Source organism: Dermacentor variabilis, chromosome 5 (assembly GCF_050947875.1).
Source record: "Dermacentor variabilis isolate Ectoservices chromosome 5, ASM5094787v1, whole genome shotgun sequence".
NCBI lineage: Eukaryota > Metazoa > Arthropoda > Arachnida > Ixodida > Ixodidae > Dermacentor > Dermacentor variabilis.
In genome coordinates this window covers 51,952,552-51,977,614 of record NC_134572.1, presented here as the reverse complement: position 1 = coordinate 51,977,614, position 25,063 = coordinate 51,952,552, and the positions used below count along the sequence as shown (strand labels likewise).

The following is a 25,063-nucleotide window of genomic DNA, read 5'->3' as shown; positions in this document are numbered from 1 at the left end:
TTTAGATAATCTAATCAGAATATACAAAAGTAGCAGCTTTGGTTAAACTTAATCTTAGCTTTAAGGAGCAGCTGTTCTTGAAGCCGGCTTCTGAATAACGCAGGCGTATATTGGGTGTCTGAAGAACAGAAATTTGCTCTGTTAAGCACGTACAGAGTAAAAACGAAATTAATATAACTTCTGGAGCAGATGGCTGTTCAAATCACTTCGAAGATGCTTTTCAGAAGCATGATATCCCATACGAAGAGAACAAAAAATCCACTTTGTCAGAGATAAGTCAGGTAAGGTACATTTTATTGAAAAAAAATCTTCTTTATCACAACGAGAGAGATAAAGTCGGCTTCGACAGCAGTGTCCGCAAATTGATAGACGCGCTGAACGCATGCAGCATTCATGCAGCGACGCAAAAATTGTCTCTGTGGAATGTACACGTATGTGACAACAACAATGGTTGGTTAGCGAGGTTCTATCTAGATGATTAACTAAACAGACACGCTAAGGTGTCCATGGCACGATACACTCTTCTTCGACACTTTCGCGGATGATGAGGCTAGAGGCCAAAAATAGATGAAAGAGCTTTTAGTGTAGAAAAACGACAGTTTGGAGATCCGCCGTTGTCTGTCTTTGGCAATTGATGCAGGAGATTCGCGGCATACGTTTTTTGAGCAGAATTTTAATGTGAAGAGCAGTCTGTCTGCAAGGTTTGAAAGAAATTCTACTGACATTTGGATAATGCCTAAAATAGCTAAATTTTGTTTTCTTACTAAGCATCGCTTTGAATAATCGCTGTGCATACCACCCAAATACAAAGAAAGGTAGCTATAACATGAATACGCAGTCTTCAGGAGTAACAAGCATAGATGTACCGCTCTTGCAGTACCCATGTCCTACTGTGAAATCTGCCCATGGTTTAGACCTGCACTGTATCAGACGAACTGATCGGGGGCCGTGGCGCGTGGTATGCATGCACAAGGCTGTGCTTGTGCTATATAGATATAAGAATATGAAGGTATGAAAACATGTTAAAGTGCAGGTGAAGGGCATTTGATCTGACTTAACACTGACCAAAATTGTTCACGTGATAAAATCTGACTTCACCTTTGAGTGAATATGCTTCCAAAAGTTCATCCTGCTTGCTCAACTGTTCGACAATGTAACGTATTGATCATTACAAAATAACATTAGCGAGTGTAATGTGACCTTAGTCTTGCTAAAGAGCGACAAAGTCTGTGAGACAGAGTGGTTATTTGCCATATTTTATAATTTTGAGATGCAATCTCGTTATCAATTAGTTTTCCGAAGTGATTTCTGCTACCGTAATCTGCTGTGCTGTGCTAATAGCCCAGATTGTGTTGAAGTTCTCAGGTGCTCTTGGGGTAAAGACGAGGCAACATGAAGTTGAAGTCTCTTAACCTTATGAAGCACGCACAAAGAAATGCAATGGCTCAACAGCGTGTTGCCAGCCTTTCGTGCGGTGCATCAGAAAAAGGGTACAAGCATTTAACAACCTTTGTGCCCCTTCTCGCTAACGCGACATGATTACACGTGAGACACCGCGCAGTCACAGGGCAATCACAAGAGTACGAATCCGGGCCAAAGCTCGCTAAATACAGCACACGTACCGGGGTTCCTGCTTATAGAAATCGCGCCAATTATAACCACCACCCACGCAAAGGTTTCTTCTTGGAGGTGGTATGGTTATACCAGTCATCGGGCTCGCTAGTACCACAAACGTCCCACTGCCTCTCGCAGAGGCCGTAATTGTGCGTCGATGCATTGAAGTCACCACGAACTGCGCGAACTGCGGGAGCAGCACTTCCACACCACTTGCTCATTCGCCAGTTCTGGTCTTTAGGGTAGCGTTGACACCTTTTCGGTGTGCAGCATTCGTCCTTAATTGTCCGTAAGAAGGCGTGCACAGCGGATAGTTCTGACGAGCGTAGCACTTTTCACCACGTTGGCGAAGTTGACAGTCTTGCGTGTCGACAGAAGCGTGTTAGAAGCTTGTAGGAAACGTCGCGGGTCTGGGACAGTCGCGCAGGGGCTGGGCTGCCAATTTGGGTCACCACAAGGTTGCGCCCTCTGGAACGCTTACAACAGCGTAGCGCGGCGAAAGAACACGAACCGGGCTTTTTCTGGCAGTCTTCCCGTATCAGCGACGTATTCAGCCATATAGGGCCTTCCGGACATGGTACCCCTATGAGGATACATCGCGCCTCTGAGATCGGCTACGTGTTTCCCAGGGCCTTCGCTGCAGCCTCGGCGGTGCGGCTGGCGACACGCGCTGAGCAGCGGGGTGCGCTGCCCTTGGCGCTTTGTCAGTACAGCTGAGTGGTGGACACCGCCGTGCAAGACGAAGATGTGGGCGCCGGTTCGTAGGCGCAACAGGCATTGCTCCTTGCCACCATGCCGGTGCTGGCGGCCGAAGAGTTGGACCGGTGTCGTGAGCTGAACGAATAGCTCATCTTCAGCCGCTGGCGCATAGAGGAATGGCTGCGAGGGAGCAAAAAAAAGAAAATATTGTATCACACGAAGAACCCTTCAGCATTTGTGTTGCCTAGTAATAATAACACGCAAGCCAGCCAAAGAATGAAAAAGGACGGCCCACTTATAGTGCCCGCGATGGAAAAGCGTCTGCTACAGACGACGCATACACCATGCTTGACAGTAATGGGTGGGTTAAGCAATCTAGACATGAAGAGTGCATAGCCGGAAGCGAACTTTTAAGCATACAATCACGTTTTTTTTTTTCATGACGGTAATACTGTGCGCGTTGTCGTGGCTACAAAAAAAAAGAAAGAAAAGACATGACGGTAACAAGTGCGAGCTTTTCTCAATTAGGCTTACGCGGTAACATATTAAGCGTTTGCGCTTGGCTTTTCCTACAACAATGTATAGTAAACGCCCAACTTTATATAATCCGAGCCGATATGATCCGAGTTCATATATATGAGGAGCAAAATTCAAAGCAACCCGCCGTGGTTGCTCAGTGGCTATGGTGTTGGGCTGCTGAGCATGAAGTCGCGGGATCGAATCCCGGCCACGGCGGCCGCATTTCGATGGGAGCGAAAACACCCGTGTGCTTAGATTTAGGTGCACGTTAAAGAACCCCAGGTGGTCGAAATTTCCGGAGTCCTCCACTACGGCGTGCCTCATAATCAGAAAGTGGTTTTGGCACGTAAAACCCCAAATATTATTATTATTAAAATTCAAAGCACGTAATGATAACGCCTTCCACTGAATTTTCACTAGACCGAAACGTCATTTCTTGCTTAAGTGAGCAAGATTCGTGCAATTTCTTGTTATTCTATGGCTTAAAGTGTAGCGTGAACAGATAAAAATTCGTTTATTGCTCGAAAGCTTTGCGTTTTAGCCGTGCTGAACTTGGACGGAAGAAAAGGCAAGTATAATTTGTAATATTAAAAATATGAGCGCAGTTTCTTTACCTTCTCTCCCTTCACGTACTTGGCATACATCATAAGAGTGCGCACGTGTGTCAGCGCGTGAGAACGCGTTTTATTTAAGACTCATGTTTGTGAGCAAGGTAGAACAAATTGGCCGTAGATGAAATAAGTATAACCAGATGGGCGCAACCAGAGAGGGTTAAGAACGTACAAAAAGATTCTTCGTGCGTGCGAAGCTCTGAATGGAGGGCGAAAAATCCGCTCATAGTTTTTACGCCCGGGCTGGGCAGTCACCTCTAGCTTACCGAATCGCTTAGCGAACAGCGATAAATGGCCTTCTTTCCTTTTACATTTTTTTTTCGTCTCGGCACTTCACGTAATCACTCCAGAACTATAAGCAGGGGAGCTGAAGGCATCACTGCATTTTACGCGTCGCCGACCTTTTCCAAGAACTTTCGAAAGAGTTGCGCTCACAAGACAGATGACGTGAGCGCGCAGCAGACAGCAAACTCCAATAGTAGCGCAGGCATAGTTAACTTACAACTTGTGCATAATGTAGAGTATGCGCTGAGCACTTACGTAATATACTTATCATACGCAAGACTCTACAAGAAAGAAAAAGAAAGAAAGGAAAGGTATCATACTCCTTTTCTTTTGTTACAAAAAAAGCAATGAACTCCTTCAACCCCTCTATGCCCAGCTCTAAATTCTCCGCTAAATTTTCCCTTCTGGAGGCAAGCGCATGATCCTTTGCTCAAGAATGACCTTGTTTTTTGTTTTTGTAGCTCTCACGCTTCTCGCAAATAAGCCGTGGGGCACCGTCAACCTTGCATTTCGCATGGGCATTGATAATTTGAACTTTATTGGAAATGTTGATTAAACTGCGCCGCAACTAAAGGTATACAATCAATCGTGTGATATTCTGTACTTGGCGAGGGAATACTGTTACGTAGATCATATAAGGCAATGACGCAAGAAAAAGAAAAGTCCCGACGCTGGCACATAAGGAATGTTCCATCCCTAAGGTTGCTCGAACAGAGTATACATTATGATTATTAACACTTAATTATGCTTTCAGGAGATGAAATGCTGACAAAAGAAAACTAGTAGTTTCGCCCGAAAGGCGAAGCACAGATTGCGATAGCAAATTGGTGGATAGCTCTGCGAAGTAAGGATAGTAGTTTTAGTGGCCGTATAAACTTGTAAGCATTCGCTTACTAACTAAATTAACAATGACAGTATATGTAAGCGTGAATGAACGAGAACGTAGGAAGACATAGACACACATAGACAGCGCTGTTCTTGTGTGTCTGGTTCTTTCTACATCCTTGTTTAGTCGCGCTTACACATTCTATCATAGATTCAAACGGACTAGCCCGCCAACGTATGTTAACTAAAATGGCAAGCACGGTGTCACGCGCGCACAGGTAAACATGAACACATCTCGCTCGATGAGCGCGGAACTCGCTTACAAAATACTGGAGCTAGGAATCGCGGCTGCAGCAGCGATCGAGTTTACCTTCGTGTATCTCTCACTTAAACGCGAACGAAACGTCTAAAGCACAGCGCATACAAAGCGACCGGCACTACGTGCACTCTGCAAACATCGCAGATCGCTTTGAAGATGGTGTCCGCGCGGACACGCCTTTTGGTCACGTCGCAGATCGCTTTAAAAACACACGAACACCGGCAACGCTAGAGTTACTGTATATGGCTCCCACAGGGAGCCATATGCAGTTAACTCTAGGCATCGCGTCCCTGCGGCGTCCGCCAAATGCGTCAACTACGGCGTCTGCCAATCGCGTGCCCAACACTGTAGTAGACGTCGCGGTTATCTCCACTCTGTACGGTGTGGTGGGTCAGAAGGACATCACGGCCCCCTATAGCAGACGCCGGAGAAGAACGCCCTTCCTCCCTCGCCTGCCTCTCCCCCCACCCCCAGCCTTGTGCGCGACAGGAGAGGGCGCGCTTCCAGCCCGCGCTCATCGCTCGCGCACGTGAGATTGAACCGCGTTCGCCGGCTCACCCTCGCAAGCTTTCACACGCACATACAGCACACGTTGCGCGGCGACAATTTTATCGCCCTTGGACTTTATACGGAACCTCACGGCGACGGCGACGGCAGGAGTGCGTCTGGAGTGTCTATATAATTGATATCGCAATAAATTGCAACGCTTCTTTTACCTGCTTCACTGAAACTTATTTTTTATTTCGCTGTCACTGCCCCGTGAATCTGAAGGCATTCGTTTATCCCAATACGAAGAGCTTTATCAAGTAACGGCGTTTCTTTTCCTTGCACTTTTGGAAGCACATAGTATTCGGGACGGTCTATATGCAGCGAAAAAATAATTAAGGCTCACTCGTTTATATTCTTAATTTACTTACTCCTGGTACTAGCAACTAACACAGAGTGCTGTGAGGTATTGCCGGTTTATTTGATTCTTGTAGCGCTTGTGTTCTAAATAAGCAGTCTAGTTGTACCGCCATAGTGCCTATTCTACAAGACAATACGAGCGTGATGGGTTATCTTTCTTCTTTTATTTGTTTGGGAACGTTCATAGTATAGTTCATAGTTCACGCAATTGAGATAGCAGAACCATATAAAAAATGCGCGCAATAGCCAATTGAATATAGAAAATTAAGCGGATTCTTTGGACGATAAGAGTTAAAGATCACAGACGCATTGATCGACCACTTACATCTCCTCCATATCTTCTCTAATCACGCTCTGGAATGCTGAGGTCACATGATAGCGTGCAGGGAAAGAGGAAAGAGAGAGAGGAAAGAGAGAGAGGAAGAAAGAAAAGACCAGTTGTTAGTGAAAGCTCATTTTTTATTCCTGTGGCGTCAGTATATAGCAGCACATTTGCTAGAAAGGGACTACTGACTTATTTTTCCAGAATTCAGAGCTAAAGTTCTCACTCATTAAAAAAGAATCACAAATACGGAACAAGAAAATTTGTCGGTTGGTGGCTTCCTGCGATGAAATTGAACTTTAGAAATTTTTACGATAACAACGAAGCGATCTTTATACGCTTGTTTTGTTTTATTTGACGAAAAGGCGCTCCGTATAACCCTGTATATATGTTACAGCACATCCACGTGTTGCTCCTTCTTTCACGACATCTATTGGCAGCAATTGAATGAAAATTACCCACGTTTCGCCAAATTACTCTAGAGATATTTATCGTTTCTCGCGCAATATTATTAGCGTTATAACCGCTTCCAAATATCCGCCTTTTCTTGTTATTGCGTGTTAACAAACGTGTTTCGCAAGTGTATGCAAGTTACAGGGCAAACTTAGAGTAGCGTCTCATTCACACTAATGAAAAAAAAGCCCCTAACACGCTCCATCTGAAGAAATTATAATATATATATATATATATATATATATATATATATATATATATATATATATATATATATATATATAATGTGTGTTATAAACTTTTGCACCTTAGGAAGGTCTGATGAAAGGTACAGGTTAGGCAAGATAGAAAGGTATAAGGCAATCAAAATGTTTTAACTCGCGGCAGGAAAAGCAGAAGCGTTGCAAAGGAAGTCAAGCATTACAAATATCGCATGCACGCGCAAAGTTTCTAAGTAAACGAAAAGGTCCAGAAAGTAAATTGCGACGCAGCGCAAGAAACTATGAGCCATTCCACTCTGTGAAGGCGGATGACCCGCGAAGCTGTGTAGCACGCGACTAAGAGGTGACGCAGAATTTTGAACAAAGGTACGAATGCCCTCATTGTCATGATCGGTGGTCATCGCGACGAAAGGTACGCACACACATGTATTGGTTATATACATTCGTGTTTTCATTTCGCGATATATTGAGGCAAAGAATTTGAGACCAAAATCACTGCACCGACTGACAGCGGGCCAGGGCCGTCAGCGCCTTCGCAGAGGAAGGGGCAGTACGGAAACGCTAGCATGATGAGTGAGTGGCAGTGGAACTAGCCTTGGAAAAAGACGACGACGAAGGCGAGAGCGATATATTGAGGCAAATAATTTGAGAGCGAAATTACCGCACCGACTGACATTGAGGCAGGGCCGTCAGCTCCCTACGCTTTCATTAAACGCTAGCTGTTAGCGCTAAATACACCCAGTCCGGCGTGTTAGAGAGGGCAGGCTGTAAAGGCGACATGTACAGCAAAACGAACCGAAAACCGTTAGCCAGTGGCAGCGTACTGATGCCATGAAACCCAGAAGAAATCGCTTTAAGCATCGAAGTGCGTCAGCTCATTATCTTCAACTGAAAACAAAACAAAAGAAAGAGCGATAGCTCCATTACTGCGCTGAGAGCTCACAGTATTGGTATAGTCTTCAATGCTTGCGGATATAGGCGCCATTCTGCACGACTGTTGCTATAAAGGCACGTCCAAATGCGCGCGGTAATGCCTGCAAGTGGCAAAAAGCGCCAGCATTGGCATGGTCACACTTGTGGACGCTCTCGTCTCCACGGCACTCACGCGAACGACTCGCTCTCAGTTTCAATCAGTGCGGCTGGGATCAGCGATGCCGATAGAAGGTGGTAGTACCTCCTGGTGCTTGCCCACGTTAACGAATCCGCAGCTTCTGATTGGTGGCCCCAGTCGTCAGCGAGCGGCATGCCCCTAAAATAGCTCCGATACCCGCTTGCTTCGCGGCAAAAAAAAAAAAAAAAAAAGTTGCCGCTCGCCTGTTTTCGCGGCGGGCTTTCTGGCGCGTGCCGCGTGTGTTTTAACCGACTTGTACTGTGAAAGGTACATTGATGGTGGTATACTCAATTTGGTGGCGCCTTTTGTGTTTTTCCACGAAGCTTGAATCAGCAAGGGATCGAGCACTGGCCAGGAGGCGCTGCGGAAGTTTGGACGTGCAACTAAAATATGCTGCTGCTTCCGTCCGGTAGTGGCCTCAAAGATGGCGCGACATATTGAACGTAGCGAGCTATAGAAAACATGCAACGCGTCTGTTATATAACAGATGCGTTGCATGTTTTCTTTATCTCGCTACGTCCAGCCAACTCTGTACATGGCCTTGCGCGTTGCGAGGAGCGCACGCGCGCTCACGTCACATGGACGCATGGCCAGTGCGGTGAGAAGCTGCACACGTGTGTCTCAACATGAGCGGCGAGTTTGCTGACGAGAAATGACAGCACATGTTCTACGAAAAACTGCTTCCTGCGCTCGCTATAGGCTTGAATATACACTAGTGATTCCGAAGTCACTGTGTGTGTAAGAAGGCGGGCGGGGAGGGGGGAGGCGCACAAATAAAAGAACACCACATGTGATCCTATGTCAGTCACTTGCAATGCTCGCTCGTGTCTGAAAAGAACTGGAATCTCGAGCACTGGAATGTGAGGCCATGCTAATACTTCGTTATTGCATCATTGGCAAAAAAAAGCGAAGTGACAAATTTGAGCATTAAGGAAATACGACACGCCTTGGCAGTGCAGCTTCAATATATATTTTGCCTTAATGAAGCAGGAAAAGAAAGCTGTGTGCGCCTGTAGGGGGAAGCGGGGTTAGTGTGAATATATGTGTTTGTTGGAGTGGGCTATTTCCTGCTATCTTGATGCGCCTTTTTATTTATTTGCTCGTCGTCTGAATTGAGCGTTTCTATATGTACATCATGCTAACAACAGTGTGCAATTCTGCACAATATATTCAGACAAATGCGGCCCTTTATCTTTTTATAGGACTTGATTGGAGCAAATTTTGGACTATGTTTTGAACAAACAAGTAGATAACTAGATAGAAAAGTGAAAAAAAGAATATTAATAAATATCTGATCATATCGCCGAGGAGAAAGATCGAATGGTGTCTACGTGGAAGGCGTACACACCCTGATCAGCGGTCCGATCAGGAACTGATAAGTATTCCATATCGCAGCCTCTGTCCTACGGCCACAGGTTGTCAGTAGGGCCTCGTATTTCCTCCCAGCGGGAATAGAGCGTGCGAGCTCGCTTAACGAAATTATTGACCCAAACGGGCAATGATCGACCAGATAGAAGGACCTAACTTTAAAAAAAAGATCGCAGTTTCGCCCGAACGGCGAAGCATCGGTTGCGATAGCAAATTAGTCGACAGTTACACTAAGTAAGGATAGCAGCTTTATCGGCCGTATAAACTTATAAACATTCACTTATGAACTAATTCAACAAACATGGCGTCACGCGCGCTCATGCAAACACGAACACATCTCACTCGATGACCTTGCACACTCGCTTTCAAGATAGCCCCCGCAGCCACGCCATATGCAGCAGCCTCCAGAGTAGAACGCCCCTTCCCTCCTCTCCCCTTGTGCGTTGCGCGAGACGGAAGACGGCGCGCTTCCTCCCCGCTTTCCTCCCTTGCGCGCGCAAGATTGAGCCACCATCGCCGGCGCATCCTCGCACGCTTTCACTCATGCATACTGCGCGCGGCGACGATGCTATCGCCCTTGGACTTTATGCGGTACATCACGGTGACGGTATAGAAATGCGTCTGAAAGGTCCATATAATTACTATCACAATAAGAGAGGGCGCTGAACACCGAAGAAACTATCAAAAAAACTGGACGGGTGACAAGCAGATTAGGCAATATAGGGCTCTAAGCATCCAAGAAGTGCATAAAGCTGCTGTGCTTGACAGCTGACGGAAAATAATAAGTGCGAGAAAAAAAAGAATGAAGAGAAAACTACAAATACAAAAAGCGTGTTGTAGAAAGACTTACCACATCAGGTAGACGGTGACAGCGACGAATATCACGAAAGCAGAACCCACTGAGATCATGGCGTACATCCAGAAGCTGTATTCGTTGTCGTCTGAAACGGGAGGGCAGGCGACACGAGAATGAATATGTGACGCACGTCTGCTGTGCAGTTTGACATTGTACTTCTACGAAAGGGGTATTTTCTTAATTCGTTGTTCTCTGTGGCTTTCACGGCTGCCACATTCAACACGATTCCTGCCAGATTGCTGTTGCTTTATTATTATTATCATTATCATTATTTTTGCGAAGTTCTCACAGTATCTCTCGACGAAAGAAAGGGAGGTCTTTGCAGCAAAGGGGCGCCTGTCTCGGTGCTGTCTGAGAAACTTTATTGGACAGATTATACGCATTGCGCCACTGTTCTTTCGGCGTGTGGGCTCACTGCACGCTTGGCGCGCCCTATCTTTTAAAACGCAAATTTTGAGAAGTATAACTCAGATGTTTCATGCAGGAATTCACTGAATATTTCAACGCCACGTTTATAACTTCAGGTTTTGATTCCCTCCTGAAAACAACTTATTCCTTTAAGGGAATAAACGAAAGAGGCAGCAAGCAAGCAAACAAAGAACATGCAAACAACATATGTGAAGAATAATAACGAATAGATATGGTATTTATTAATATTATGTTCTAGATGTTATTGTATTTTACGAGTTTAGGTTTGATTTTGTCTTGAAAAGGATGTAGTCCTTCCCAGATGAACACGTAACGAAGACGACAAAGATGGAGAAGAAGAGGGAAATGAAGACACGGAGAAGCGTAGTGGCCGCTGATTAGTGTAATTAAAGTCTCGAACGCTTTTACCATGTGGGGGAACTTGATAAGGATATAGTCCTTCAAAAAAAAAAAAAAAACGAGCAAGAGAGCAAGCGAAGAAATAAACGAACAAACAGGTAAATACGCCGCAGCTGCGTTCCTGCACGGCTAAATCTTGATTATAAACGTTCATTACAACTATGCAAATCAGTTGCATTCACTTTTTGTTCCAGAATTTTCTGAATAAATTTCTCAAGCACCAACATCGATGAGCTTGCTTACTTCGTAATCGTAACAACGGTTGCACGCAAGCGTCAATTTGCATTTCCTCTCGTCGTTGTCTAAAGTATGCTAACTTTCCTGAGAACTTACGAATGCAATAAGCCTTCGTTCAGACAATGGAAGCTGAGGCATTATGTAAATTTTAGCGAGAAGACAAGAAGAAACAAGAAAGTAAGTGCGAAAGAAATATAGACGGTGCAAATGAGAAGTTGCCAGCTTTGCGGCCCCAGACCCATCTGGGGCAGTTATGATTGCCGGTTTATTCCCTGCGTGCTAGGCTGAAGGAAACAACAACAACAAAATGTTTCTGTTGCATGTGCTAAACCTCTCACACAGCAAACTATATAGTATCGAATGATAAAACTGCATTTTCTAGTACTCGACGTCTTCAATGCTCTCATTAGAATCTACAGAGTCTCTCATTCAAAATCCGCCCATTTTCCTTTTCTTCAGATTATTTACGTTGTCAGCGAACTCCCACACAACATTCTTAAAGAAGCTTGAGTAAGCGAAAACCGGCTTCATCAGAAATTAAAAGAAATGTTTTTTTTCCCTCTCTTCCCAACATGCAAACAAACACTCGTACTAAATCTAAGCAAAATTGTTCCTCACAAACGCCTGTTTGGGAGCTGGCAAATCAGAATAAAATTCTCGCAGCTTTGTATGACGGGCGCAGAATGTAAATTTGGTGGTTCAGTGGCACGGTTAAGACTGCGCAGGTTATTATTCCTCAGATGCACACCTGTAGTGTAAGGAAAAGCCACACGGACGAGGACCGCTGATTGCTGCCATTAGCGCGGGGTTACCTTAACAAAGGCGTATTACCCGACAGACGACTGCTCTTGCATTTCGCCTCGAATGCAAATACTGTCGTTATGTTCGGTGATCGCATTTCAATAAACTCCCGAGTCGTGAGCTCAGCGCTTGTCCCGTCACTTTCTTAGCTCTTGTCCGTGTCTGTGCTCCGCTGTACTCCGATGAAGCTGAACCAGCTCGCCCAAATGTCAGTATTGTTAAGGATCGGCAGTGGACCCTGAAAGTTCGTTCTCAGGAGCGCTAGCCCATAACGGCAAAGCCATCATGCAGGCTGTGTTCGACATGCTATATATAAGTACATGGACCAATTCTCCCCAGTATTCCGTAAAATAGGAAAGCGTAGCTTCGGTAAATGTGACTAGATTTCGTAAGGTAGACAAGAGGATTACTTTTCCTGAGCGAGATGTTCCCGCAGTGCGCCAGGGAAGGAAGAAAACTGCCCCTTTCCGGCCTGCAAAAGTAATTTAGACGGCTTACTGCGATTTGCACATGATCATTTCATTTCGCGTGTGGCAGTCCGTGAGAGTCCCACTATTTTCTCTTATTTTTTTCCTTTTTAGCCACGAGCCTGGCTTTTGCCGAAATTAGGCCTTCAGAAAGACGCAATGCCAAGGAATGAAATGCTTATTCATCGACATTGGATTTCGTATTGGACACACACATTTAAACCACAACTTTCTCCTCCGAAAAGAAAACCCGCCGACTTGCGAAAAAATGCAATCAACCTCTTACAGTAATACATATCCTTATAAAATGTCCACAGTTTGAAACCCAGCGACGGAAGCTTTTACACAACCTATATAATTTAAACATACCTTTACGCCCTGCCCTATTACTGGCAGATGACCCGCTAGTGCCATTTACTAACCTGTTCCACTTTTTAGAGACAACTGGTTATTTACACGAACTATAATGCCATGTAGGTTTGCCTGCTCTAACCTTGCGTTTCCTTTTGTCTTGTGACTGGCGCAGCATGGCCTTAGTTACCTTTGTGCCATTAAACCCCAACTAACCAACCAACCAACTATTCATTGACATTTAATTAGCGCAGGAATTCCGGCTACCAAGCTAGCACAATGACAGGAAAAAGAGTGAATACGGAGCTTTCAACGTTAGGCAGAGATACGCCATGTGCTTAGCTATATTTGCGCTGCCAGTGTTCACTTTTTCTTTTTTGATGAATTTCGAAGTATTGAGATGGTTTTGTTTCACAAAGTTAGAAGACACTGGTCACAACTAACCATATCCAATATAACAACCGTGGCTCTAATAGGTACAGGTAATTAGCGTAACTTTACCACTTGCATTAAATGAATGCCTTAAATTCGCAAAGCGCTTGCCTCAGCTGCCAATTTCGACTTCATCAACTACCACCAGGTACACACGCAGGCCAAGAAAAGGATTATTCTTTTTCCGAATATTATTACTGTACATGCGGTTCCAGGGAGAGGGACTTTGCCCTGGGGGGAGTACAGTGCTGCATCCGCCACAACGACGGCAAAAACAACACAAACATTTACGTTAAAGCAAAAGGCATGAGAATGTTCATTCCTATAACAACGGGAAGCAGAGTACAGCAACGAAGAAACAATTCTTGCGTCTCTCGATGGAAAAGGCGGGAGACAGGAGGGCATGCCCGTCTCCCGCCATAAGGGATAAAAGGAGCGCGCCATTTATCAGGGCGCAACGGCGTGCTAGAAGAAGGGTGTGACGCGGCGAATGAGTATACGGGGTATACAGCGCGCGAACCGGCAGAATGTATGCGTGGCCAACATTCTCGCGCGCCCGGGCCTGATAAATCTCCACATTCTTCGGCTGTGGCCGTGAACAACGAAGGCACGGGCTTAGCCGCGTTGGCATTTGGCCGTGAGGCTGCCGCCGCCGCCCATATGCCTTCGCACCAGGCGCCAACCTCCGTACGTCACAGTCGCGCCTTCTGTGGTGTAGCTTATATGCGTTTGTCTGTTTCGCTTTTTCTGCATGCTGGTTTTCGCCACACGTTTCTTTCTGCCTCCCGCGAGTTGCTCGTGGCGTTCCTCGGTGTGTGATCCTCGCGGCCGAGCAAAGGATACAGAGGGGCCGTACCGGCAAGTACGAGTCGCAGCGGCCCCCAACCTCTTACCCCGCCCCCTACGACACCCCCCCCCCCCCTTCCTCAAGCCGAATGCCTCCCCGGGGAGACATCTGAGAGGAGCGCATGGCAGCTCGCACGTGCCACGTAGATATAGCGTAACGAATAAACGCTACCACGCGTATCTCTCGTCCGCTTTCGTGACAGGATAAACGGCGGCAGCGAGCCCACGGTTTCAACGGGCACGGCCCACTCTACGTCAGACGGGAAGGAAGGGAAAGCGGGAACGCCACCGTGCTAGATAGTAACCGTGCGCCCCGTCCTGCACGCTACACCCAAGCGAAGTCGCGCGTAATCAAACTTGATCGCTTACTCGCTGGAGTCGCTAATTCGGTGCACTGCTTAGGAGGCTGAGGCACGCCGCGTTCTATAACAAGAGCCCGTGTTATTGGGATGTAGTGCCCTAGAAGTCCTCCGAGCCATCTGTGCTTTCCTTTCCTCGTGTGAGTGAACAAAAAGGCAGCCTTTTTCGAAGGTTTCAAGGACAGAACGGACAACTGTGGCTAGACTTCTATGGCCACCCAGGCATTCCAAAATTGTAGAGAACGAGTGTGTTTCTCACGTTCAGACAAAACATGGAGAAGGCGGGAGATGGAAATTCAAGACAATGAGCAATACGGGAACAAAGTAAAAAGAGGAGCCTTGTTATCGTTTTGCCCATTTTGTTCTTACCTTGTTCTTATTTTGCTGAACTTTCTGCCGTTCAGAAATTTAGGGGGCTCGGTTATCAATACAAGGCTTCTAGCACGGACAGGAGCAAACTATGGTCAACAGCGCAGAGACGTTTCAGCTTTTCATGAAGTCAGCGGCAGCGAGCCCACGGATACCTGTGGCTCCAGTAAAGAATTAGCCTCTTTTTTTGTGCGTGTTATATATAACATGTTCTTCTCTCATTGATATGACTGGTACACTTGCTGTGCAAAACAATCGCATCTATTTTTTTATTGTGGCGTTGCTCTAGACGTTTTGTGCCAAAACTGACACCCGACTAGACTGCCACGTTTAACTGACAGTGATGGTGTGTAGAGCTCTGACCAAATTCGTTTAGCTGACAGAGCCAAAATCATGCCGATATATACCTAACTCCTTAATTTCCCAAATTTCGACCAAGTTTTTCCATTCGGTAACACGCATCCGCTGTAAATAAGTGTTCGTGTAAATTAGAAGAAGTTAAATTTTTTGGCGCAATTCTGGCAGACAGTAATAAGAACCTGCGAAAAGAATGACGCATAATCAAGTGCGAAGTTAGGTACGACTTTGCAAGCTACTGGCTCTCCTAGCACTGCATGCAACCTACACCGGGCCTCAAAGCCTCTCATTGGTGTCTGCACTTTTCCGGGCTACGTTGGCCTAAGCGTGGGCATCAGGAGTAATTTAGTTCCAGTGTGGCGAGTCGCTGGAAATGTGCGCGCTTGGAGCTAGAGTGACACCAGTCTCAACCTGATTGCTTTGAGAATTATGTGATTATGTGCTTGTCTGACTTAGCTCGCACAGTTTTGCCCGGATCCTTAACCAGGACTCCAGTTTAACCACACGTTGCAACGACAGCGGGTCTTTTGTTTTATTTTAAGGCATTGCGAAATCGGGATCGGCAGCGCCGCAGGCCTGCCTATTTCAAGCGTCGACAGGCAGTTTGCGTCAATGCTTGGGCAGTGTTGCAATGATAACGCTTTCGTAGCACTTCGTTAACTGACACGCGTACCCACAAAGCTGCCAACATCTGCTCCCGCATGCACAAAACTTTCTGGCATCACTACCATTTTCGAGTGGCCATCGCCGTTACGATAGTAGTCATAAAGGTTGATATCGCGAGTGGTATAGGCGACAGAATGGCGGCCAATGACGAAACCTTCTTACACTTAAGGGAAACTCTGCGAATATATCGGCCCTGAAACAGTTTTTCGTCCGCTGGGCGTCTTCGCTAATGACATTGCCGTAGCGGGCCATTAGGAGGCGTTCTAGCTAACAAACTGGAGTCGAGTCCACAGAGCCTTTCGATAGACTCTCTGCAATTGGAAGGCAGCGTCCGATATTAGAGAGCTTTAGTTCAGTGTCTTTAGCGCAATGGCCAGCTTAGCAAAATAAATTGTTACGTGCAGCACGCGAAAATGCGCATGCGAAGCACGTTAAACGACCGATAACGTTCAGCGTACGCACGCTATTTTTCAGGTATAACGTTATTGGCTTAGCGCAATTAGCGAAGCGTAACAGCGTGGCAACAAGGCAGTGGTCGCGGTTCCGCGCTTCGAACTGAATTTGGTGTTGCTCATGTAAAACTCAGTTTATTCGTAGTAAGCTAATGAGTAAAAGAGATTTCGCTTGCTCTTAGGTCGCTTCGACGTCATCAGAATATTACAGATAACTTTGCGGGTTCTGATTTCGAACGCTTCAAAGCCTAGCAAGAAAAACTTCTGGGATGGCAATGCCATCTGTCGTTGAGGTCGAAAGCTAGGCATGACAGCAGCTTTTTTTTTTTATTTACTAAGTGCACAGTTCATCGGCAGGCATGGGAAGTACAAATATAACGTGCTCCCGGCTATCATAGCGCTGCTTCTTGCACTTTTCGCACGCACACGCCAAGCTTGGCTAACAGATAAAACCCCTTATGTACACAACGTATGCGAAGTTCAAGCGTAATTGAACATTGTTCCCAGGACGTAAACAGCGCTGTCATGCTGTTCTAAAACTCGCTTTCCCCTAAGTTCATTTGCGGGACGATAATGTTATTTCTCTTCAACCCCGCTATTACGCTAACGCTAAATAGAGCTGTCTAAATAATGCATGTCCAGCATTGCGATTGACTAGGATTGGATATTACGAACAATTCTAGCTTAACACACTTATGCCGATAAGGAGGCGCTTCGTGAATGTATGCCGTGGCCCGCATTAAAAAAAAAATATTGGATTGATTTATGAATCAGGTTTGATGAGCATAGCGAAGCAGCTGACGCCACTGACTGCTATAGGCAAAGTGAAAGTATTCAAAAATATGTTTGCAAGTTTATACCATTGAAATATGTATTTCCCGTAGGAGATGAGTACATTATAGCCCTATATTCAGGTGATCCGGAGTGAAATTCGACGACGAAGGCTCTCAACAACCGCCAGTCAAGGCGACTGAGAAATTCGACACAGTGCCGCCACCGACTGTAAGTGCGCTGATCCGTGTGGAGCCATGCCGGCCGATAACGTAGTTGCCATGAAACAGTACACTGCGGGAAACCTCGCGAAAAACTGCTTTTCTGGTAAAACCTATTTGGTTAATATAGTTTTTGAGAAAAGATTCCAGTCAATCCTGATGCTTTCTTAATTTGTCCCCTCGATATTTAGGTTTTTATTTACGTCACGCTGCGCCTTGATCGGCTCTGGCAAAGCTCCGTTCTTGTCGAGCGCATTGTTGCAATCTAACTGAAAAAATATTTGAGATTCCAAGTATGAGAGTTCTTTTGATTACGTACTTGACGGTTGATTACATAATGCTAGTAATTCAGGCAGGTCAGACGGCATTACTTTAGAATGACAGTGACCGCGCACTGAATTTCGTTGTTCGTTTCACATTTGCTTGTTAGAAGTTATGACAGAGTGGCCCACTAAAATATGACAGCATAACCGTGGCATTTTCTCCTCAAAACTAATCTTCTTTAAATAGAAAGCTGCACAAACAAACCATACGTCCGCTGCCATAGAGATCGTGCCAACGTCGTATACTGCCTCTTGTGTGCAATATACTGACTGAAAATATCACGTACAACACTCCCACGATAAAGCATTCAGGGTGTTCTTGCTTCCGGTACGCTTCAACAAACATTCTTGCCAACACTTCCATCGGTGCCAGAAATATTTGGATCGTCAATTTCCAGGCGTATGAATTCGGTGCCCGTGTCACGTTCTCTCAACAAATAACTTTTTCCTGACTAAACTTTGAGACGAGTTCACTTTTCATGTGCAACAAGGTGGAACTTTCCTCTCCTCGTCATAGTGATTTCGATTTCTTTTCAGTGAAAACCCTCCTGAAAGAAGCTATACTTTGTACGGTGGAGCTCGTTCGTCGTAGAATAAATTCCGACGAAGGAGTAGAGAGAGAGGGGGGGGGGGGAGGACATACGCGCTCGCGAAAAGGTATACGTATTCCGTCCTGTCACGCGTATATATTTATGCGCCCGTAGAGTCTCAGGCCCTACACTGCTGTGTCAAGATATGCTAAACGCTTCTAGAACTCCAGTCCCCTGAAGTTTAATCCGCAAAAAGTATGCGATATATTCTGAGGCTGACATTGTATGGAGAATGCCTTTAGAGCCGTCCTGTGCTTCCCAGAAGCCCACCAATTGAAATGCGATGGGTGTTTCGAGATCCAGAATTTCAGACTGGATACAGATGTCGAACACTTGTGTCGTCCGTTGACAAAAGCCGGAGTAAGCAGACGAGATTAGTTAAAAAAACTGTATTCGAACGAGACGTAAATCGTCATTCGACGTTCCTTTGTTTTGCGGAGTTTCACGCACATACATTCGTGTTCCCGCTGTTCTTCTTTCTTGTTGATTTATTTTTTTTCCTTTGCAGAATGAACCATGCAGCAACCAGCTCAAGTCAATGCAATTCTTCTATTGAAGGCACACAGCAGTCTGTTCGCTGTCCCGATTCGGTACTGCATGCTTTAACGAATCGCTCGATGGGGCTAGATGCGTGGTGAATGCAGATCCAAAAAAGCCTTCCATGGGTGTTTTACAATCCTTAGAGCCTGCTTATCCGGGATAACCTGAAGCACGCCACAAAAGACGGAGTGGTGCAGCGGTCAAGTGTTGTTATAAGCACGAAAGCGAGTATGTTGTTTTGATTAGAGAGAGAGAAAAAAAAAAGTGACAGATTGAGTCACCTGCACGATCTGTGCACAATATTACTACATGCGCGAGGAACGTGGGACCGCAATCACGCTTTCAGCCGAAGTGACACAATCTTTCCCCGGCGTACCTTCATGACGGTCATTAGCAGACAGCTCGAGGCCACACGGACACCAGCTGCACTGGTTGTGCCAGCCCACGAGAAACGGTCGGTGCAGAACAATCTGCGATCGCCGCAGGAAAGCTCGAAGCATCAAAACGAACGTCCACGACAGGAAGCTGTCATTGCCTTTCCATTCTACCCATGCCACCTCACCGCTCTTTCCGTAGAAGCCAGGACATCCTGTGACGTTTGCCCGGGCCCAGCCCCTGATCGCGTCAGAAGTCGTTACCAAAAGCCATTTCAGAAGCTGAGCCATTTGAGAATGAGGTTACAATTTCCTGCAAGTCCTCTGCTTTACGCGGCAACGCCGTACGCCTGGGGCTGCAGGGTCGATAGGACTATAAAAACCTCGTTTCAAACGGCCCTCGCTGCGAGATGGTCAATAGGCAGGGTCCGCTATCCGCAGTTCAGAGGTCCCCGATTTCCTCTGCATGTATGTTTCAGTTTTATTTCTCCGTGCAGTCGGCGAAATGGGCAAATGCAAAATATGTACGCGGAACATTGAGCACGCTGTCATACTATTTTGTTTGACTATTTTTCGTGTTCTTTGTGTTCGTTCGAATTCTTGCTTATCCCGAAGGCCGTGCCGAGACTTTACGAATTTACTCTGTTCTGCCCGCCTGTACTGTCATATATTTTTGTGAGTTAAAGATACAATGATGACAAAGTAGCGACGCTTCACAGCCTCACGCGATTGCCCTTACTTGAGCTAGCTTCAAATGGCGTCATTCTCGCCTGCCGGGCGTTTCGAGCCTATAAGTTTCATCTGGCTACCCCTGCCATTGCAGGCGCCGGCGATTCTGTGCAAAGGGGCCCTTCGCCGAAGCTGTCTCCGTTTGTTGAAGCGCGCTATTCTCGTGAGCGGTATACAGCTGCGTGAAAGTACGTACATCATGATTGCGAGAAAAGAAGCTAAGGTGTTTATAAGTTTAGGGCAAGAAAGGTCGACAATCTTATTATGCCTAGCTACCTTATAGCCAGTTTTTCAGAGGCGTTCTTGAGATCAGTATAATGGCGAATGCGAAAGCAACATTTCCCACGTGGCGTAGCGTCTCTCAGCAATCTGCGTGTTTCCGTGTTTGCGACAGTCAGACGAGCATTGAATAATGCGTATTACCGAATGTCTTGCATTAATTTATATTACCAGATTTATTGGCGCCTCAAAATAGAGTGCAGCGAACTTAAGGCGGTGTGTTCACTGCTATGTCGCGATAGTGGCCATACAGCTGTTTTCGAAACTACGGCCTCGTCATGCAGGATCTATTAATACCTATATGGGGGCAAATACTTTTAAAAACTAAGGTGGGGGTGGGGGGCACAGCTTAGAGAACAAGAAAAAGTGAGACCGTGTACCAGCGATTCGCGAACGCCTACATGTTGTCAGCGTGTGCTTCCACCATGCTAATCGATTCCTCCGTTTTCACTACGTCAAGCCCATACGCTTGCTTACCTTCTTTGTAAGGCCTGAAACGAAAACTGCCACAGCTACGCTTATACAATGACATGTGGCGAAACAACCTTCAAGAATGAAATGACTGCCCGCAGATCTTTAATATGCTGTAGAAGGATCGACATTTGGGCGAGATGGTACTGGTTGAACATCTTGAAGGGGCGGTGCCAGACGACGAAGACAGAAGGCAGGAACACAGCGCTGTCCTGTGTGTTCCTGCCTTCTGTCTTCGTCGTCTTGCGCCGCCCATCCAAGAGGTTCAACCTTTAATATGCGCACAACAGCCTTCGTTATAAGACTTTCATCAGCAGAGTGCGGATTACGAAAAGCTCTTGTGTCGACACGGCTGCAGTGGTAAAGCGACGAAGCGAAATTACATCATACATACGCGTGAAATGCATCATTACAAGCAAAACTCATAAACGCACTGATGCGACGAAACATGGAAACGTGCTACATGGCTCTCTGCCGAAATTGCGGCTGAAAGGCTGGTGCTGACGCATTCATCGAAGAAGCCTGCCTTTCAGCCTTTCCTGGGGGCGTGCTGGAGTGGCCGACTGAGCTGTGCGCGTTCTCCTCCGCGTGTGTCGCTGTTCATAGTGAATGGCTATTCACGTGACCGCAGCCATTCATAGAAATTCTGGCCGAAAGCGTCCGTAACAAACGCTTTGTTCCACAGTGTTCTCCTGGTTCCGAGAAAAGACCAGTTTTTATACTTATCGATTTATTGACCCCTGGAATAAACCTTACCTCGTATGACGCCGTATAGGAGCGGTCATGATTAATTTCCACTGCATGGGATCCCACTAAAATGCACTGAGTTCTCGGCACGAATGCGCGCATCCCCGCCAGCACAAAAATAAAATGCAACTGCGACAGCTGGGAAACAATTACTGGAGTGTTCCCGACGAGTAGCATAGCAATGGCGCTGCAACTTGACCAAAACGTAACCCACAAAGCTGTTGTAAGTTAGTTTGCAAGTTGAACAAAAGACAGCCGAGTGAGGTTTCGGCTGTTGCACACTAGAACAAATGTAGATGCCTCCAAATGAAGTTACGTTCACATGGAACTCTCATTTCTTACGTTTTTATAGGCGCGGTGCCTGCGAAGCTAATTCGTCCACCATTTCGTACCACACGACCAATACACCGAACAAAACGAAAAAAAAAATGCGCCTCGAGGTCATCCTGGAATAAACGAAGCAGTTTCTATAAAGCCAACACCGAAACAACTGTTCATCACCTGAATTTCATACGTACTGCGAAGAATTTAAGGCTACGATAAAGCTTTTGTTTGGGCTAGTTGGATCATAGATGAAACACTTTGAAAAGTAGCGCAAAAATACATTGCATTCGTCTTGTGCACTTGTGTCTTTCTTGTCCCACGTTTTTCGCGCTACTAGTCAAAGTTGCTCAAGGCTACCGTCAGAAGTGTTTGAAAGACACATCTAGAACGGCCACGAACAATCTTCTCACATGCATCTACTGGCACCACTGCTTTCAGGATAATCGACATCTTCCCCCTGCAACGTGTCTAAGCACCAGAGTGAGATTTGAGAGCAAAAAGAAATATTTGTTGGACGTTATTTCGGGAAGATGAATTGGGTGATCGAAATTTCATCCCCAAGGGCAGTACTGGCAAATATATAAAGACGAAAATAGTGGGTCGGGACAGTACAACGAGTAACAATATCTCATTACAGAAAAACGCGCAAACTTCGCGATATCGTCGCCGTTGATTTAAATTTCTCAGTGGCACAACGTCAACACTACTCAGAGATGCACTAAAGTCAGTGTACTCTCACATCGGCGCACACTTCTGGGTTGACGCACTGCTCTCTCTATATGATATATCCATAACGCGCAGTGAGGGATCAACACTATGGTATGCGCACAAACTAATATATTCCTCAGACGCTCACTCTCGTTGCCTGCCACTCGTCACCGAGATGCGCACTTCATCACTGTCACGGCAGAAACAAAATGTCGGAACAAAAGAACGCCACGCAATCTCGTCGGCAAACAAACTGCCACGAGCTAGTGCCCCGCCGAGTATGAGCTATGCTCTCAAAAGTGCGGCCCCGAAGAAGGCTAACTTGGCGCGGCAAGCGAGGAGGACAAACACACAAGCGTAAGAAACGTTCCAGAAAGTGTGGCAAGCTCGCGCAGGCGTCGTTATAAGGCAAACCGTGGAATGCGGGCGATATACTTGTCTCAAGTTGCTCCTCTCTTCCTTATGCTCAAGAAAACCGAGGGCCCCATGCGTGCGACAGCGCTCAGTGTGTAATAACAAGAACGAAGGGTCGGTATGATCGCCACGTTTCATTTTTCTTTTTCAGACGCAAGAAGTGCGCGAGGGAAATTAGTAAGAAAGCTGCGATTTATGATATTCCATCAGCGTTGGATTCTTCGGAGCATAAAATAAGAATAAAGACGCTTTTGAACCACCTCCGATGAAGAGAGAAAGTGTCTCAAAAGGCTGCGAAAATTGGAGATGAAGGGAGCCGCAAGCTATATGTCGATGCACTCACGACATCATCCATCTTCTTGACAGCACTGGCGCTCAGCCGCTAACGTTGGGCCGACGCGTCAACAACGCGATCCTAGCGGACACGGCGACGAGCTGGCGGCTTCTGTTTAGGAAAGAGCTCCTGCAAAATCGTTAGTCGGCCGACAAATTCCCGCATCCTGGAATGTGCGGTTCGAGTTGTCTTCGAATATAGCGGTGGGCCGTAACACTAGCAGATATTGAAAAATTCCTGACGCTCACCGGAGACCTTAGGTATAGTTACTGTTGCGGTCGGTACCTCTTTGGTGGATGGCATTGTTCTCAGTGCGAGAAGAGGGGAAACTTAAAGCACGGTACCCGACAAAAAATACCCGCAGATTCGGCGCACTTTCAAGCGTATACGCTATGTTAGGCGGCGTCACAGTGATACTAAATGATAGAAGGGCACTGGACTGACGTCACAGCTCAAATCAGAGCGTCGTATACGATTCTTGGAAAGTATTTGATATCACCGCATATTGACGTTGAGTAACATAGGCATCTCCCTCTATATTATGCTATGCGCCATGCGAACCACAGCAACAAAGTTGCAGAAAGGGCAAAAATGTGCGCACTTCTACTTCAGCCGTGGCTAATACGGAAGCTTTGCGATGAAGTCATGAATAAATAGCTTTGAAAAAGAAGAAATCACTTCAATCATTTGCCATCTCCAAGAAGCGAAATAATTTCACGCGAGGAAAATTTCGGGACCACCGATGATCAAGCAAGACTTCGAGCTTGCCTATTTCATTGCCGCTGCTTGAGTGTTAGCATTTAAATAAGCGACGAAAAAATCCAGAAGGACAGAACCTCAAGCCCTGTCCGCGTATACTTATGTGGTCACAGCAGCAGCCTCGCCGTTACGTAGTGTTATAAAATTTGCAGCGAACATATACGCTGACCCGATAAACGGCACTGCATCTGCGCACCAAATTGAAAGGCTGATTGCAGTCACGCCAAACGCCTACTGCATCATTCCAAATCCGACAAGATAACAACTACCGCTGCTAGAAGCTGCAAGAACACAGATATCACCGTGTGAGTGCGTGTTCTCAACGTAAACCTAAAAGATAGTGTATCTGTGCTTGGCGCGTATAGTCTAGTTATGACTTGGGGTTAACAAATACCTGCTAAAAATACAGTAGAACACTACTTGAGTGATCCGAACTTTCGCAAGGCAAGGAGTTCAGAGCGTGTTCTTTTTTACTTTACGAATTTAAAATGGGGAGCTCTACAAATTGCGGAAGCATTACGCTGGTGATGTATGGGAAACATTTTCACGGAGGGAACGTTTTCTTTTTCTACCCTTTTATTATCATTTGAACATTAAAGACATCATGGTGTCTTTTTTGGGTGGCTATTATCATTTATACAATACGCCTATCTTTCATTTATTTTCATTGTACTATAAGAAGAAAAAAAAAACGTCATTATAAACGTCGACAGTTCCCGATGTTTTGCGTATGGTCTAGCCTTTTCGTGTAAAATTAATGTTCACGTCGGATGCACCAGCGTCCTATAGCTGTGGAGCCGAGTGCTAATTTTTCATGTCCTGTTCCCGGAGGAAATTATGCTCTCGCATAATGGGAAAGGCTGACAGTGGGACGCTTCGTTAAATGGCGAAGAACTCGTTTTCCTTCGAAGTTTGCCCTTCAGAGCGATGAGCGTTCCGAGTTGGGTAATCGCACGTCATTGCCTGCTGCATAACCCTTGCGGGGCACGCCGGGAGAACGCGGCGTAAATGACGGTTGCGCGCAGAAACTTCGCAGTGATTTCTATTCGCATTGCGCATTTTGTAAAATTATTTTGGTGAAAATAACCGCTAGCGGCACGTTTCTTCAATGCTTGTATCCACAACTACATGTTCTAAGTTTGGATATGAGTATACTCTGAAGGCTCGGTAAAGAAAAAAGAAGTGAACACTGCTTTCTTTTTTTT

General features: G+C 46.0%; 1 protein-coding gene across 2 annotated transcripts in view; it reads right to left on the bottom strand.

Annotated features, from left to right (window-relative positions):
* Window positions 1-273: 273 nt before the first annotated feature.
* Window positions 274-25,063, bottom strand: part of LOC142582597 (thrombospondin type-1 domain-containing protein 7B-like) — a 290,129-nt gene continuing 265,339 nt past the window's right edge. Inside the window, exons 27-29 of one of the 2 annotated variants that reach the window (XM_075692478.1) lie at window positions 10,104-10,194; window positions 6,104-6,140; window positions 2,405-2,493 (exon numbers count right to left, since the gene is read on the bottom strand). In XM_075692478.1, coding sequence (XP_075548593.1) covers window positions 6,122-6,140; window positions 10,104-10,194 — 110 coding nt within the window. In that variant the 3' untranslated portion in view covers window positions 2,405-2,493; window positions 6,104-6,121. Of the gene's footprint in view, window positions 2,494-6,103; window positions 6,141-10,103; window positions 10,195-25,063 lie in introns of both variants that reach the window. The other variant, XM_075692477.1, reaches the window with a different exon arrangement.